The sequence below is a fragment of the Triticum dicoccoides genome, chromosome 4B, assembly GCF_002162155.2.
Source record: "Triticum dicoccoides isolate Atlit2015 ecotype Zavitan chromosome 4B, WEW_v2.0, whole genome shotgun sequence".
Taxonomy (NCBI): domain Eukaryota; kingdom Viridiplantae; phylum Streptophyta; class Magnoliopsida; order Poales; family Poaceae; genus Triticum; species Triticum dicoccoides.
This window is the reverse complement of record NC_041387.1, coordinates 188,942,878-188,957,366: the sequence shown is the minus strand read 5'-3', so window position 1 is coordinate 188,957,366 and position 14,489 is coordinate 188,942,878. Positions and strand designations below refer to the sequence as shown.

Genomic DNA, 14,489 nt, shown 5'->3' with positions numbered 1-14,489 from the left:
TGTTCTACCGACGCAGGGCTTCGCCTAAGCACCGCAACGATATGACCGAGATGGAATATGGTGGAGTGGGGCACCGCACACGGCTAAGGAAGGATCAGGATGATCAACTTGTGTGTCTAGAGGTGCCCCCTGCCCCCGTATATAAAGGAGGGATGGGGGAGGTGCGGCCGGCCCCCTAGGAGTGCGCCTGGAGGAGTCCTACTCCCACCGGGAGTAGGACTCCCCCCTCTTGCCTTGGTGGAGAAGGAAAGGGGGGAGGGGAAAGAGGAAAGGGGGCGCCGCCCCCCCTTCCTTGTCCTATTCGGATTTGGGGGGAGGGGGGCGCGGCCTGCCCTGGCCGGCCCTCCTCTTCTCCCTCATGGCCCATGTAGGCCCATTAACCCCCGAGGGGGGGTTCCGGTAACCCCTCGGTACTCTGGTAAAATCCCGATTTCACCCGGAACGTTTCCGATATCCAAATATAGGCTTCCAATATATCAATCTTTATGTCTCGACCATTTCGAGACTCCTCGTCATGTCCTTGATCACATCCGGGACCCCGAACAACCTTCGGTACATCAAAACTTATAAACTCATAATAAAATTGTCATCGTAACGTTAAGCATGCGGACCCTACGGGTTCGAGAACTATGTAGACATGACCTAGAACTATTTCCGGTCAATAACCAATAGCGGAACCTGGATGCTCATATTGGCTCCTACATATTCTACGAAGATCTTTATCGGTCAAACCGCATAACAACATACGTTGTTCCCTTTGTCAACGGTATGTTACTTGCTCGAGATTTGATCGTCGGTATCCAATACCTAGTTCAATCTCGTTACCGGCAAGTCTCTTTACTCTTTATGTAATGCATCATTCCGTAACTAACTCATTAGCTACATTGCTTGCAAGGCTTATAGTGATGTGCATTACCGAGAGGGCCTAGAGATACCTCTCCGACAATCGGAGTGACAAATCCTAATCTCGAAATACGCCAACTCAACATGTACCTTTGGAGACACCTGTAGAGCTCCTTTATAATCACCCAGTTATGTTGTGAAGTTTGGTAGCACACAAAGTGTTCCTCCGGTAAACGGGAGTTGCATAATCTCATAGTTGTAGGAACTTTGTATAAGTCATGAAGAAAGCAATAGCAACATACTAAACGATCAAGTGCTAGGTTAACAGAATGGGTCAAGTCAATCACATCATTCTCCTAATGATGTGATCCCGTTAATCAAATGACAACACATGTCTATGGTTAGGAAACATAACCATCATTGATTAATGAGCTAGTCAAGTAGAGGCATACTAGTGACATTAAGTTTGTCTATGTATTCACACATGTATTATGTTTCCGGTTAATACAATTCTAGCATGAATAATAAACATTTATCATGATATGAGGAAATAAATAATAACTTTATTATTGCCTCTAGGGCATATTTCCTTCAGTCTCCCACTTGCATTAGAGTCAATAATCTAGATTACACAGTAATGATTCTAACACTCATGGAGTCTTGGTGCTGATCATGTTTTGCTCGTGGAAGAGGCTTAGTCAACGGGTCTGCAACATTCAGATCCGTATGTATCTTGCAAATCTCTATGTCTCCCACCTGGACTTGGTCCCGGATGGAATTGAAGCGTCTCTTTATATGCTTGGTCCTCTTGTGAAATCTGGATTCCTTTGCCAAGGCAATTGCACCAGTATTGTCAGAAGATCTTCATTGGTCCCGATGCATTAGGTATGACACCTAGATCAGAAATGAAATCCTTCATCCAGACTCCTTCATTTGCTGCTTCCGAAGCAGCTATGTTCTCTGCTTCGCATGTAGATCCCGCCACGACACTTTGTTTAGAACTGCACCAACTTATAGCTCCATCGTTTAATAAAAACACGTATCCGATTTGCGATTTAGAATCGTCCGGATCAGTGTCAAAGCTTGCATCGACGTAACCATTTACGACTAGCTCTTTGTCACCTCCATAAATGAGAAACATATCCTTAGTCCTTTTCAGGTATTTCAGGATGTTCTTGACCGATGTCTAGTGATCCACTCCTGGATTACTTTGGTACCTACCTGCCAAGCTTATTGCTAAGCATACGTCAGGTCTGGTACACAGCATTGCATACATGATAGATCCTATTGCCGAAGCATAGGGAACATCTTTCATTTTCTCTCTATCTTCTGCGGTGGTCGGGCATTGAGTCTAAGTCAACTTCACACCTTGTAATACAGGCAAGAACCCTTTATTTGCCTGATCCATTTTGAACTTTTTCAAAACTTTATCAAGGTATGTGCTTTGTGAAAGTCCAATTAAGCGTCTTGATCTATCTCTATAGATCTTGATTCCCAATATGTAAGCAGCTTCACCAAGGTCATTCATCGAAAAACTTTTATTCAAGTATCCCTTTATTCTATCCAGAAATTCTATATCATTTCCAATTAACAATATGTCATCTACATATAATATCAGAAATGCTACAGAGCTCCCACTCACTTTCTTGTAAATACAGGCTTCTCCAAAAGTCTGTATAAAACCATATGCTTTGATCACACTATCAAAGAGTTTATTCCAACTCCGAGATGCTTGCACCAGTCCATAAATGGATCGCTGGAGCTTGCACACTTTGTTAGCACCTTTTGGATCGACAAAACCTTCTGGTTGCATCAGATACAACTCTTCTTCCAGAAATCCATTCAGGAATGCAGTTTTGACATCCATTTGCCAAATTTCATAATCATAAAATGCGGCAATTGCTAACATGATTCGGACAGACTTAAGCATCGCTACGGGTGAGAAAGTATCATCGTAGTCAACCCCTTGTACTTGTCGAAAACCTTTCGCAACAAGTCGAGCTTTGTAGACAGTCACATTACCATCAGCGTCAGTCTTCTTCTTTAAAATCCATTTATTCTCAATGGCTTGCCGATCATCGGGCAAGTCAACCAAAGTCCATACTTTGTTCTCATACATGGATCCCATCTCAGATTTCATGGCTTCTAACCATTTTGCAGAATTTGGGCTCATCATCGCTTCCTCATAGTTCGTAGGTTCGTCATGGTCAAGTAACATGACTTCCAGAATAGGATTGCCGTACCACTCTGGTGCAGATCTAACTCTGGTAGACCTACGAGGTTCAGTAGAAACTTGATCTGAAGTTTCATGATCAATATCATTAGCTTCCTCACTAATTGGTGTAGTCGTCACAGGAACCGGTTCTTGTGATGAACTACTTTCCAACAAGGGAGCAGGTATAGTTACCTCATCAAGTTCTACTTTCCTCCCACTCACTTCTTTCGAGAGAAACTCCTTCTCTAGAAAGGATCCGAATTTAGCAACAAAAATCTTGCCCTCAGATCTGTGATAGAAGGTGTACCCAATAGTCTCTTTTGGGTATCCTATGAAGACACATTTCTCCGATTTGGGTTCGAGCTTATCTGGTTGAAGTTTCTTCACATAAGCATCGCAGACCCAAACTTTAAGAAACGACAACTTTGGTTTCTTGCCAAACCACAGTTCATAAGGTGTCGTCTTAACGGATTTTGATGGTGCCCTATTTAACGTGAATGCGACCGTCTCTAAAGCATAACCCCAAAACGATAGTGGTAAATCGGTAAGAGACATCATAGATCGCACCATATCCAGTAAAGTACGATTACGACGTTCGGACACACCATTTCGTTGTGGCGTTCCGGGTGGCGTGAGTTGTGAAACTATTCCACATTGTTTCTAATGTAAGCCAAACTTGTAACTCAAATATTCTCCTCCACGATCAGATCGTAGAAATTTTATTTTCTTGTTACGATGATTTTCCACTTCACTATGAAATTCTTTGAACTTTTCAAATGTTTCAGACTTGTGTTTCATCAAGTAGATATACCCATATCTGCTCAAATCATCTGTGAAGGTGAGAAAATAACGATACCCGTCGCGAGCCTCAATATTCATTGGACCACATATATCAGTATGTATGATTTCCAACAAATCAGTTGCTCGCTCCATAGTTCCGGAGAACGGCGTTTTAGTCATCTTGCCCATGAGGCACGGTTCGCAAGTACCAAGTGATTCATAATCAAGTGATTCCAAAAGTCCATCAGTATGGAGTTTCTTCATGCGCTTTACACTGATATGACCTAAACGGTAGTGCCACAAATAAGTTGCACTATCATTATCAACTCTTCATATTTTGGCTTCAACATTATGAATATGTGTATCACTACTATCGAGATTTAATAAAAATAGACCACTCTTCAGGGGTGCATGACCATAAAAGATATTACTCATATAAATAGAACAACCATTATTCTCTGATTTAAACGAATAACCGTCTCGCATCAAACAAGATCCAGATATAATGTTCATGCTCAACGCTGGCACCAAATAACAATTATTTAGGTCTAAAACTAATCCCGATGGTAGATGTAGAGGTAGCGAGCCGACCGCGATCACATCAATTTTGGAATCATTTCCCACGCGCATCGTCACCTCGTCCTTAGCCAATCTTCTCTTAATCCGTAGTCCCTGTTTCGAGTTGCAAATATTAGCAACAGAACCAGTATCAAATACCCAGGTGCTACTGCGAGCATTAGTAAGGTACACATCAATAACATGTATATCACATATACCTTTGTTCACTTTGCCATCCTTCTTATCCGCCAAATACTTGGGGCAGTTCCGCTTCCAGTGTCCAGTCTGCTTGCAGTAGAAGCACTCAGTCTCAGGCTTAGGTCCAGACTTGGGTTTCTTCTCTTGAGCAGCAACTTGTTTGCTGTTCTTCTTGAAGTTCCCCTTCTTCTTCCCTTTGCCCATTTTCTTGAAACTGGTGGTCTTATTGACCATCAACACTTGATGCTCCTTCTTGATTTCTACCTCCGCAGCCTTTAGCATTGCGAAGAGCTCGGGAATAGTCTTGTCCATCCCTTGCATATTATAGTTCATCACAAAGCTCTTGTAGCTTGGTGGCAGTGATTGAAGAATTCTGTCAATGACACTATCATCAGGAAGATTAACTCCCAGTTGAATCAAGTGATTATTATGCCCCAGACATTTTGAGTATGTGTTCACTGACAGAACTATTCTCCTCCATCTTACAGCTATAGAACTTACTGGAGACTTCATATCTCTCAATCCGGGCATTTGCTTGAAAAATTAACTTCAACTCCTGGAACATCTCATATGTTCCATGACGTTCAAAACATCGTTGAAGCCCCGGTTCCAAGCCGTAAAGCATGGCACACTGAACTATCGAGTAGTCATCATCTTTGCTCTGCCAGACGTTCTTAACGTCGTCAGTTGCATCAACAGCAGGCCTGGCACCCAGTGGTGCTTCCAGGACGTAATTCTTCTATGCAGCAATGAGGATAATCCTCAGGTTACGGACCCAGTCCGTGTAATTGCTACCATCATATTTCAACTTAGCTTTCTCAAGGAACGCATTAAAATTCAATGGAACAACAGCACGAGCCATCTATCTACATCAAACATAGACAAGCAAAATACTATCAGGTACTAAGTTCATGATAAATTTAAGTTCAATTAATCATATTACTTAAGAACTCCCACTTAGACAGACATCTCTCTAGTCATCTAAGTGATCACGTGATCCAAATCAACTAAACCATGTTCGGTCATCACGTGAGATGGAGTAGTTTCAATGGTGAACATCTCTATGTTGATCATATCTACTATATGATTCACGTTTGACCTTTCGGTCTCCGTGTTTCGAGGCCATATCTGTATATGCTAGGCTCGTCAAGTTTAACCTGAGTATTCCGCGTGTGCAACTGTTTTGCACCCGTTGTATTTGAACGTAGAGCCTATCACACCCGATCATCACGTGGTGTCTCAGAACGAAGAACTTTCGCAAGGGTGCATACTCAGGGAGAACACTTCTTGATAATTTAGTGAGAGATCATCTTAAAATGCTACCGTCAATCAAAGAAAGATAAGATGCATAAAGGATAAACATCACATGCAATCAATATAAGTGATATGATATGGCCATCATCATCTTGTGCTTGTGATCTCCATCTCCGAAGCACCGTCGTGATCACCATCGTCACTGGCGCGACACCTTGATCTTCATCATAGCATCGTTGTCGTTACGCTATCTATTGCTTCTACGACTATCGCTACCGCTTAGTGATAAAGTAAAGCAATTACAGGGTGTTTGCATTTCATACAATAAAGCGACAACCATATGGCTGCTGCCAGTTGCCGATAACTTCGGTTACAAAACATGATCATCTCATACAATAAAATATAGAATCACGTCTTGACCATATCACATCACAACATGCCTTGCAAAAACAAGTTAGACGTCCTCTACTTTGTTGTTGCAAATTTTACGTGGCTGCTACGGGCTGAGCAAGAACCGTTCTTACCTACACATCAAAACCACAATGATAGTTCGTCAAGTTAGGGCTGTTTTAACCTTCGCAAGGACCGGGTGTAGCCACACTCTGTTCAACTAAAGTTGGAGAAAAAGACACCCGCTAGTCACCTGTGTGCAAAGCACGACGGTAAAACCAGTCTCGCGTAAGCGTACGCGTAATGTCGGTCCGGGATGCTTCATCCAACAATACCGCTGAACCAAAGTATGACATGTTGGTAAGTAGTATGACTTGTATCGCCCACAACTCACTTGTGTTCTACTCGTGCATATAACATCAACGCATAAAACCTAGGCTCGGATGCCACTGTTAGGGAACATAGTAATTTCAAAAAAATTCCTACGCACATGCAAGATCATGGTGATGCATAGCAACGAGAGGGGAGAGTGTTGTCCACGTACCCTCGTAGACCGTAAGCGGAAGCGTTATGACAACGCGGTTGATGTAGTCGTACGTCTTCACGATCCGACCGATCCAAGCACCGAACGTACGACACCTTTGAGTTCAGCACACGTTCAGCTCGATGACGATCCCCGGACTCCGATCCAGCAGGGTGTCGGGGATGAGTTCCGTCAGCACGACGGCGTGGTGACGATGATGATGTTCTACCAACGCAGGGCTTCGCCTAAGCACCGCAACGATATGACCGAGGTGGAATATGGTGGAGGGGGGCACCGCACACGGCTAAGGAACGATCACGATGATCAACTTGTGTGTCTAGAGGTGCCCCCTGCCCCCGTATATAAAGGAGGGAGGGGGAGGTGCGGCCGGCCCCCTAGGGGTGCGCCTGGAGGAGTCCTACTCCCACCGGGAGTAGGACTCCCCCCTCTTGCCTTGGTGGAGAAGGAAAGGGGGGAGGGGAAAGAGGAAAGGGGGGCGCCGCCCCCTTCCTTATCCTATTCGGACTAGGGGGGAGGGGGCGCGCGGCCTGCCCTCCTCTTCTCCCTCATGGCCCATGTAGGCCCATTAACCCCCGGGGGGGTTCCGGTAACCCCCCGGTACTCCGGTAAAATCCCAATTTCACCCGGAACGTTTCTGATATCCAAATATAGGCTTCCAATATATCAATCTTTATGTCTCGACCATTTCGAGACTCCTCGTCATGTCCGTGATCACATCAGGGACTCCGAACAACCTTCGGTACATCAAAACTTATAAACTCATAATAAAACTGTCATCGTAACGTTAAGCGCGCGGACCCTACGGGTTCGAGAACTATGTAGACTTGACCTAGAACTATTTCCGGTCAATAACCAATAGCGGAACCTGGATGCTCATATTGGCTTCTACATATTCTACAAAGATCTTTATCGGTCAAACCGCATAACAACATATGTTGTTACCTTTGTCATCGGTATGTTAGTTGCCCGAGATTTGATCGTCGGTATCCAATACCTAGTTCAATCTCGTTACCGGCAAGTCTCTTTACTTGTTACGTAATGCATCATTCCGTAACTAACTCATTAGCTACATTGCTTGCAAGGCTTATAGTGATGTGCATTACCGAGAGGGCCCAGAGATACCTCTCCGACAATCGGAGTGACAAATCCTAATCTCGAAATACGCCAACTCAACATGTACCTTTGGAGACACCTGTAGAGCTCCTTTATAATCACCCAGTTACGTTGTGATGTTTGGTAGCACACAAAGTGTTCCTCCGGTAAACGGGAGTTGCATAATCTCATAGTTGTAGGAACTTTGTATAAGTCATGAATAAAGCAATAGCAACATACTAAACGATCAAGTGCTAGGCCAACGGAATGGGTCAAGTCAATCACATCATTCTCCTAATGATGTGATCCCGTTAATCAAATGACAACACATGTCTATGGTTAGGAAACATAACCATCATTGATTAATGAGCTAGTCAAGTAGAGGCATACTAGTGACATTAAGTTTGTCTATGTATTCACACATGTATTATGTTTCCGGTTAATACAATTCTAGCATGAATAATAAACATTTATCATGATATGAGGAAATAAATAATAACTTTATTATTGCCTCTAGGGCATATTTCCTTCACTCTCCCCTTCGTTGCTATGCATCTCCATGGATATATCATTGCGTGTGCATAGAATTTTTTTTGTTTTCCATGCAACGTTCCCCAACAAGGGGGGGCTACGAGGGGCCCACAAGCATGCAAGGCGCCCCCCTTGGGGGGCACCCTGTGAGCTTGTGGCCCACTCATGGCTCTCCCGGCCTCCTCCGGAAGCTTCGTGGTTGTCTTCTGGTCCAGGAAAAATCCTCAAAAAGTTTCGTTCCGTTTGGTATTGATTTTCTGTAAAATACAAAAACAAGGTAAAAAACAACAACTGACACTGGGCACTAGGTTAATAGCTTAGTCCCAAAAATGATATAAAATAGCATATTAATGCATATAAAACATTCAAGATGGATAATATAATAGCATGGAACAATAAAAAGTTATAGATACGTATCACATGCCATATTACTATTGTTTTAGTGCCTCCACATGTTTGCGTCATGAAATACCTTTCATTGTTACAAATATACGTGTGCAACAACGCGCGCAATGGATGCTCTAGTATACACATAACATGAGTAGGGTTTTACCTCTATCAGAGGGCCCGAACCTGGGTAAACTCGCCTCATTATCCCTCCCGGACCTAATCACCACGCCGGGATAACCTACCAAGGGATCTATTGAAATCATCTCCGACACTCCCGGACTCCTAGATGTTGAAAACACGGGAGTTGCTACTTTGGTGATTTGTGTATTGACCTTTCCACCATAGTAACCGCATGTAAGCGAATGGCATTCCACATTTCTACCGTCGGTATGCACTAAAAGCAAAGATACATTGTGTCCTCTATCGCTAGATGACAAATTGGACATTGTCCATCCAATCCAACGTGGAGATTGCATAAGATTGATTTCAGTGGAAGAAGACCACGAAATTCCCTTCACCCAAATATCTTTATTTTGCTTCGTATGTTCAGTTTCAAAAAAGGCTCCACGCTGGATTGGTGTGAGATGTTCCTTATCCATTCTCCCTAGGGTTACCTCCACTGAACTGATGTTCCCTTTTCTCTATGGTATGTTGCATAGGCCGTGAAATTCTAGTTTTGGTATAGTGCCATGCCATGAAATCTTGAAAGGCATTTACATTGAGTAGAATATGTGGTATACATCATGCACCAATTAGTAGAAAGATTGGGTTGACTATATCAAGATCCCATGTTCCATAGTTGGGTCAATCAAATCGCTGCTAGTAATCACTTTAAGAGTGGAGCTTGAAGGAATCAATGCATCTTCCCATATATTTATATTTTCTCCATTACCAACTTGAAAAATGCCCCTCCCCCTCTCGAATGCTTGGGTTCTAGCAACAATATTTAGCCTCATGAAATAAGAAATCATATTTGGTCCAATATTAAGAAGGCTACCATCTGTATAGTACTTGGCACAAAAAATACAAGCAAACAATGAGTCTAGTGAATCTAGCAGACGCCAAACTTGCTTTGCATGCATAACTAAAATTGAAGAATAGAAAACGTGAAAACCCATACCACCTTCACTCTTGGGTAGGCAAGCTTCCACCAGGCAGTCCAATGCATTTTCTTTCCTTGATCACAACCTACTCACCAAAACTTAGAGATTGCATCCGTCATTTTCGTTACAAACACTTTTAGGTAACTTGAAAACCGACATGCCAAAAACTGAAATTGATTGTGCAACACCTTTAATTGAAATTTCATTTCCTCCAATTGACAACATTTCTCTTTCCACCCTCGCAATCTCATACAAATTATCTCTATGAAGTTCCTAAAGCAATCACTCAGGTTAGCCTCAACTAACGTCGATAAACCAAGATATTTATCAGAGAGTACCTTAGTGTTAATATTAAGATTTCTACAAATCCCCGCTTTCAAACCCACATTGGTATTAGTGCTAGAAAAAAGTTTGATTTCTTCACAGTCACCAATTGTCCCAAATTTGTACAATACCTATCGAGAGCTTCTTGTGGTGAAGTGGCTTTACTCAAATATGTTTTCATGAGAATTAGAGAATCATCAGCAAAACAATGGGTGAAAATGACGTTACATTTTCTACATGCTCTGACATCATCCATGTCACCAGCTTCCTCTGCATACAATAAATATAAATAAGGGGAGAAGGGATTCCCTTGTCGAAGCCCTCCGAAGAAAAAAAAATACCCTTCACTTTCATGATCATTGATCCTTATCGTGTATTTAACCGATCGATAGAAGCCATCATCAATTTTACCCATGCCATATCAAACCCCATCTTAATCATCATGTTCGCCGAGAAAACCTAACGTAGTCGTACGTCTCATGCATGTCAAGCTTAATTGCACACAAATCTTCTTTCCCCTCTCTTGTTCTTCACGAAAACTCACAACACGTCCATAAAACTACTCTTTAGTTACACTCGTTGATTCATAATCACAAACCCGTGTATCATAAAACTAACTAGCTTTTCGTCCGCTCCTCCTGACTATGATCATGGAAACACGGTTAAATTAAACATTCATCATGCATCGTACGCAGTCATACGCACCTTGTTTTCTTTTTCCGGTGACATCAAAGACACCGCAAAAAAAGAAAGAAAAAAGACACACCTATACGGATGCACAAATACTCAAAGCCTGTCTCTCCCATCTAGCCATCTCCCTCTCCTCTTCCTCCCCCGGCGTCTCCTTCCTTGCGTTGGCCCTTGCTTCCCTCACGAAGCCATACCGTACACGCTCGTCGTCCCCAGCAACTCTCCATGCCCTGCACCCTCTGCATGCCGAGCGACTGCGCGGGCCCCGCCACCGCCACCTCGCCGCTGACGCAGTCGTGACACCCGCTGCGCTGTTCCCCCGGTGTCCACCCCACCCCTGGTTCCTGATTTCACCAGGTCCCATCAGATCACTCGCTCTTCCTGATTCATCCGGTCCGAGAGTCCGTGTTCGTCATGGCGCCGCTTCGCGGGGCCAAGCGCCGCAAGAAGGCGGCCGCGGAGAAGAAGGCCGCAATGGCGGCAGCGGCGGCGGGGCAGGGTGCGCCTGGCGGCGACTGGTGGGATGGCTTCTGCATGCGGATGGCAGGTGCGTTCCTCTTCGGTGCTCGCGGCCATACGTCTCGACGAGATTTGTTTGTGCAGATTCTGTGCCTCGCGAGCATTTGTTTTCTTTCTTTTTGTCATGTTACTTAGATCTAATTATGTCTCGGGCTTAAATTCTTGGGACTAATCTCGTGGCCTATCGATCTTGTTAGAAGCTACTCCTGATAAATGCGATGGTACTGAACAGGTTGGAACAATGCCACTGGCTCAGTAGTTGCTGAGCAGGGTGTCATGTTGAGCACCGATGTCGCATCGTGGTAGACCAACGGCGATGCTTCAGTTTTAGGTCTGATTTTAGAATGGGTCATCGGTTGCGCAAACTCAGCTTTCAGTTGTGGGCCTGTGTTCTGATTACTGATTACTGGGCAGTCATCCGATGTTGGGTCGTCTAACGAATTTGGTACACTTTTAGTGCAAATGATAGTTCATTTCATTACGTATTCTAGTCAGTGCTTCAATGTTCTCCATCCAAGCTAATTGAGAATCTTGCTTCATATTCCATTAATTCAGAGCCCGTTTAACAGCACAACATATTTTGAACAAGAGTCCATGTGAATTCATTTATTTGCTGTACGGAAAAGCTCCTGCTCTTGGGTATCAGTGTCAAATGAACTTTTTATTTTGGGTCTAACTTTTACCTTAAATTTAACTAAGAAACTATGAATTATATGTAACAAAAAAAATATATCATTGGAATCTTTTTCCGAATACGAAAGCAATAGTTCACTTTTTGTAGCATACAACTTATATTTTGCTAATCAAATTCATGGTCAAAAATTGATCCAAAGTACGTGGGGGCCTTACATACCTGACGGGAGGGAGTAGTTTTAACTCATTTTAGATGATAGGACATTGCATTTGTTTAATTGTTTCCTGGGCACTTGTGTTGTTGCACATATTTTCTTAAAAGTTACAATAATTCTCATTTCCTAACTAAGTGAAGTAAAATATGGCACTCCACAGGGAGTCTCTTTGCTATTTCTGACTATCTTTGGAAGGAGATGACTCCTAAGTAAACACCGGCAAACCTCAAAACTTATTTCTGGGCTATCTTTTGGAGATCAAACATTCTTTTCCTGATTTTTTTTAGTTTACTGCAAACAAGTTCAAGTAGCAACTTGATGTTTCATTCAAGTTACTACTTGGTAGAAGATGCATTTTGTGCAATATAGAATCGTCAACGTGACATGGCTGACATATAGTACTTGTTGAAGTGGAGCAAGTTTGCGAGTTTCATTTTTACGCTGGTACTAAATGTGAAACTTTAGTTTTAACAAGTACTAGTTGTATAGCCCTTGCCAAAAAAATAATATTAGTTGTATGGGCTGTGTAATGGCTATATCTTGATTTGATCTCCACCTGACAAAAAGCTTAATGTGCAAGTTTATTGAATATATAGAACAGCATTTAATTATGAATCCATATGCTATTGATGGAATCTATTTTAACACTATCATAATACTAAGTTCTGGGTTTTGTAACCAGTTTTACATTTTCTTCTCAGGAACCTTATCCTCTGCGGAGGACGCACACAGATTTGAGTCTCTCTTCAAAATGCCCAGAAAAACTTTCAACTATGTTTGCAGCTTGGTAAAAGATGATATGATGGTAAGGGCTAGTAGCTACACCTTTATTGATGGGACAGTGCTGTCTTTAGAAGATCGAGTAGCTGTTGCTCTGAGAAGGTTGAACTCTGGTGGGTCGCTGGTGACCGTAGGAACCTCTGTTGGTGTGAACCACTCGACTGTCTCTCTGATAACTTGGAGATTTGTTGAAGCTGTGGAGGCACGAGCAGGCCACCACTTACGCTGGCCAGACTCGGATGAGATGGCGATGATCAAATCCAAGTTTGAGAAGATCCATGGTTTGCCAAACTGCTGTGGTGTAGTAGACACAACTCACATCATTATGTGTCTCTCTTCAGCTGAACCAAACTGCAAGGTGTGGCTAGACCACGAGAAGAATTACAGCATGGTATTGCAGGCTGTCATTGATCCTGATATGAGGTTCACAGACATTGTAACCGGTTGGCCAGGTAGCATGAAAGAGTCGAGTATTTTACACAGCTCTGGTCTCTTCAGGCTGTGCGAGAACGGTGCACGGTTGAATGGCAGCAAACTGACGGTATCAGACGGGTCAGAAGTTGGGGAATACGTAATTGGTGATGCAGGATACCCTCTTCTCCCGTGGCTGTTCACTCCTTACCAGGAGAATGACCTCTCAGAACTGAAAGTGGAATTCAATAAGAGACACTCTGCAGCCAGAACAGTCGCGCTGAAGGCGCTGGCGAGGTTCAAGGACACATGGAAGTTCCTGCAGGGAGAGATGTGGCGCCCCGACAAGCATAAGCTGCCTCGGATAATCCATGTGTGCTGTCTGTTGCATAACATAGTGATAGACATGGAGGAGGATGCAGCCATGGACGACGCTCATATATCAGACGATCATGACGCTAATTACAGGCAGCAAGTGTGCCAGTTATCAGATGAGAAGGCTGTCAGGATGAGAGACAAACTGTCCGAGCACTTGAACAGCAGTTGACAGAAGAGCTCGATGAAGAATTGAATGTAGGTGCTGCTGTTGATTCCGTCCGTTGCAGGCTTGCAGCTTAGGCTTTGGCTGCATAGTTTTGCAGAGTTTTGGCCAATCTTGACTGATGAAACTCGGTTGTAATCTTAGAGCCGTAGTCCATGCCAATTCGATCTGGCTCATTTGATTTTTTTTTTTTATCATCTTGTTGGTGCTCAATGAATAGTACTCTTTACAAGATCGACTATCAACTGTCCCTTTCGGCAGGCGTTTGGAAGCAGCATCAAACATATTCCCTCCGTTCACAAATATAATATGGTTTGGATACTTCAATATAGATTACATGCGGACTGAAATGAGTGAATAAACACAATAAAACGTGTCAATACATCTGATTCAGAAAAAGTTAGAACATCTTATATTTGTGAACGGAGGGAGTAGTTTACAAGCAACAGAAATTTGTATGGCTCTTTGATTCGTTTGA

The 14,489-nt window shown here is 43.2% G+C and overlaps 1 protein-coding gene across 1 annotated transcript; it reads left to right on the top strand.

Moving 5' to 3' along the window:
- Positions 1-11,008: 11,008 nt before the first annotated feature.
- On the top strand, positions 11,009-14,288 carry LOC119295727 (protein ALP1-like). Its single transcript, XM_037574191.1, has 2 exons — positions 11,009-11,459; positions 12,981-14,288. The coding sequence occupies exons 1-2, from the start codon at positions 11,327-11,329 to the stop codon at positions 14,015-14,017; spliced, it is 1,170 nt and encodes a 389-aa protein (XP_037430088.1). The 5' UTR covers positions 11,009-11,326; the 3' UTR covers positions 14,018-14,288.
- Positions 14,289-14,489: the final 201 nt, after the last annotated feature.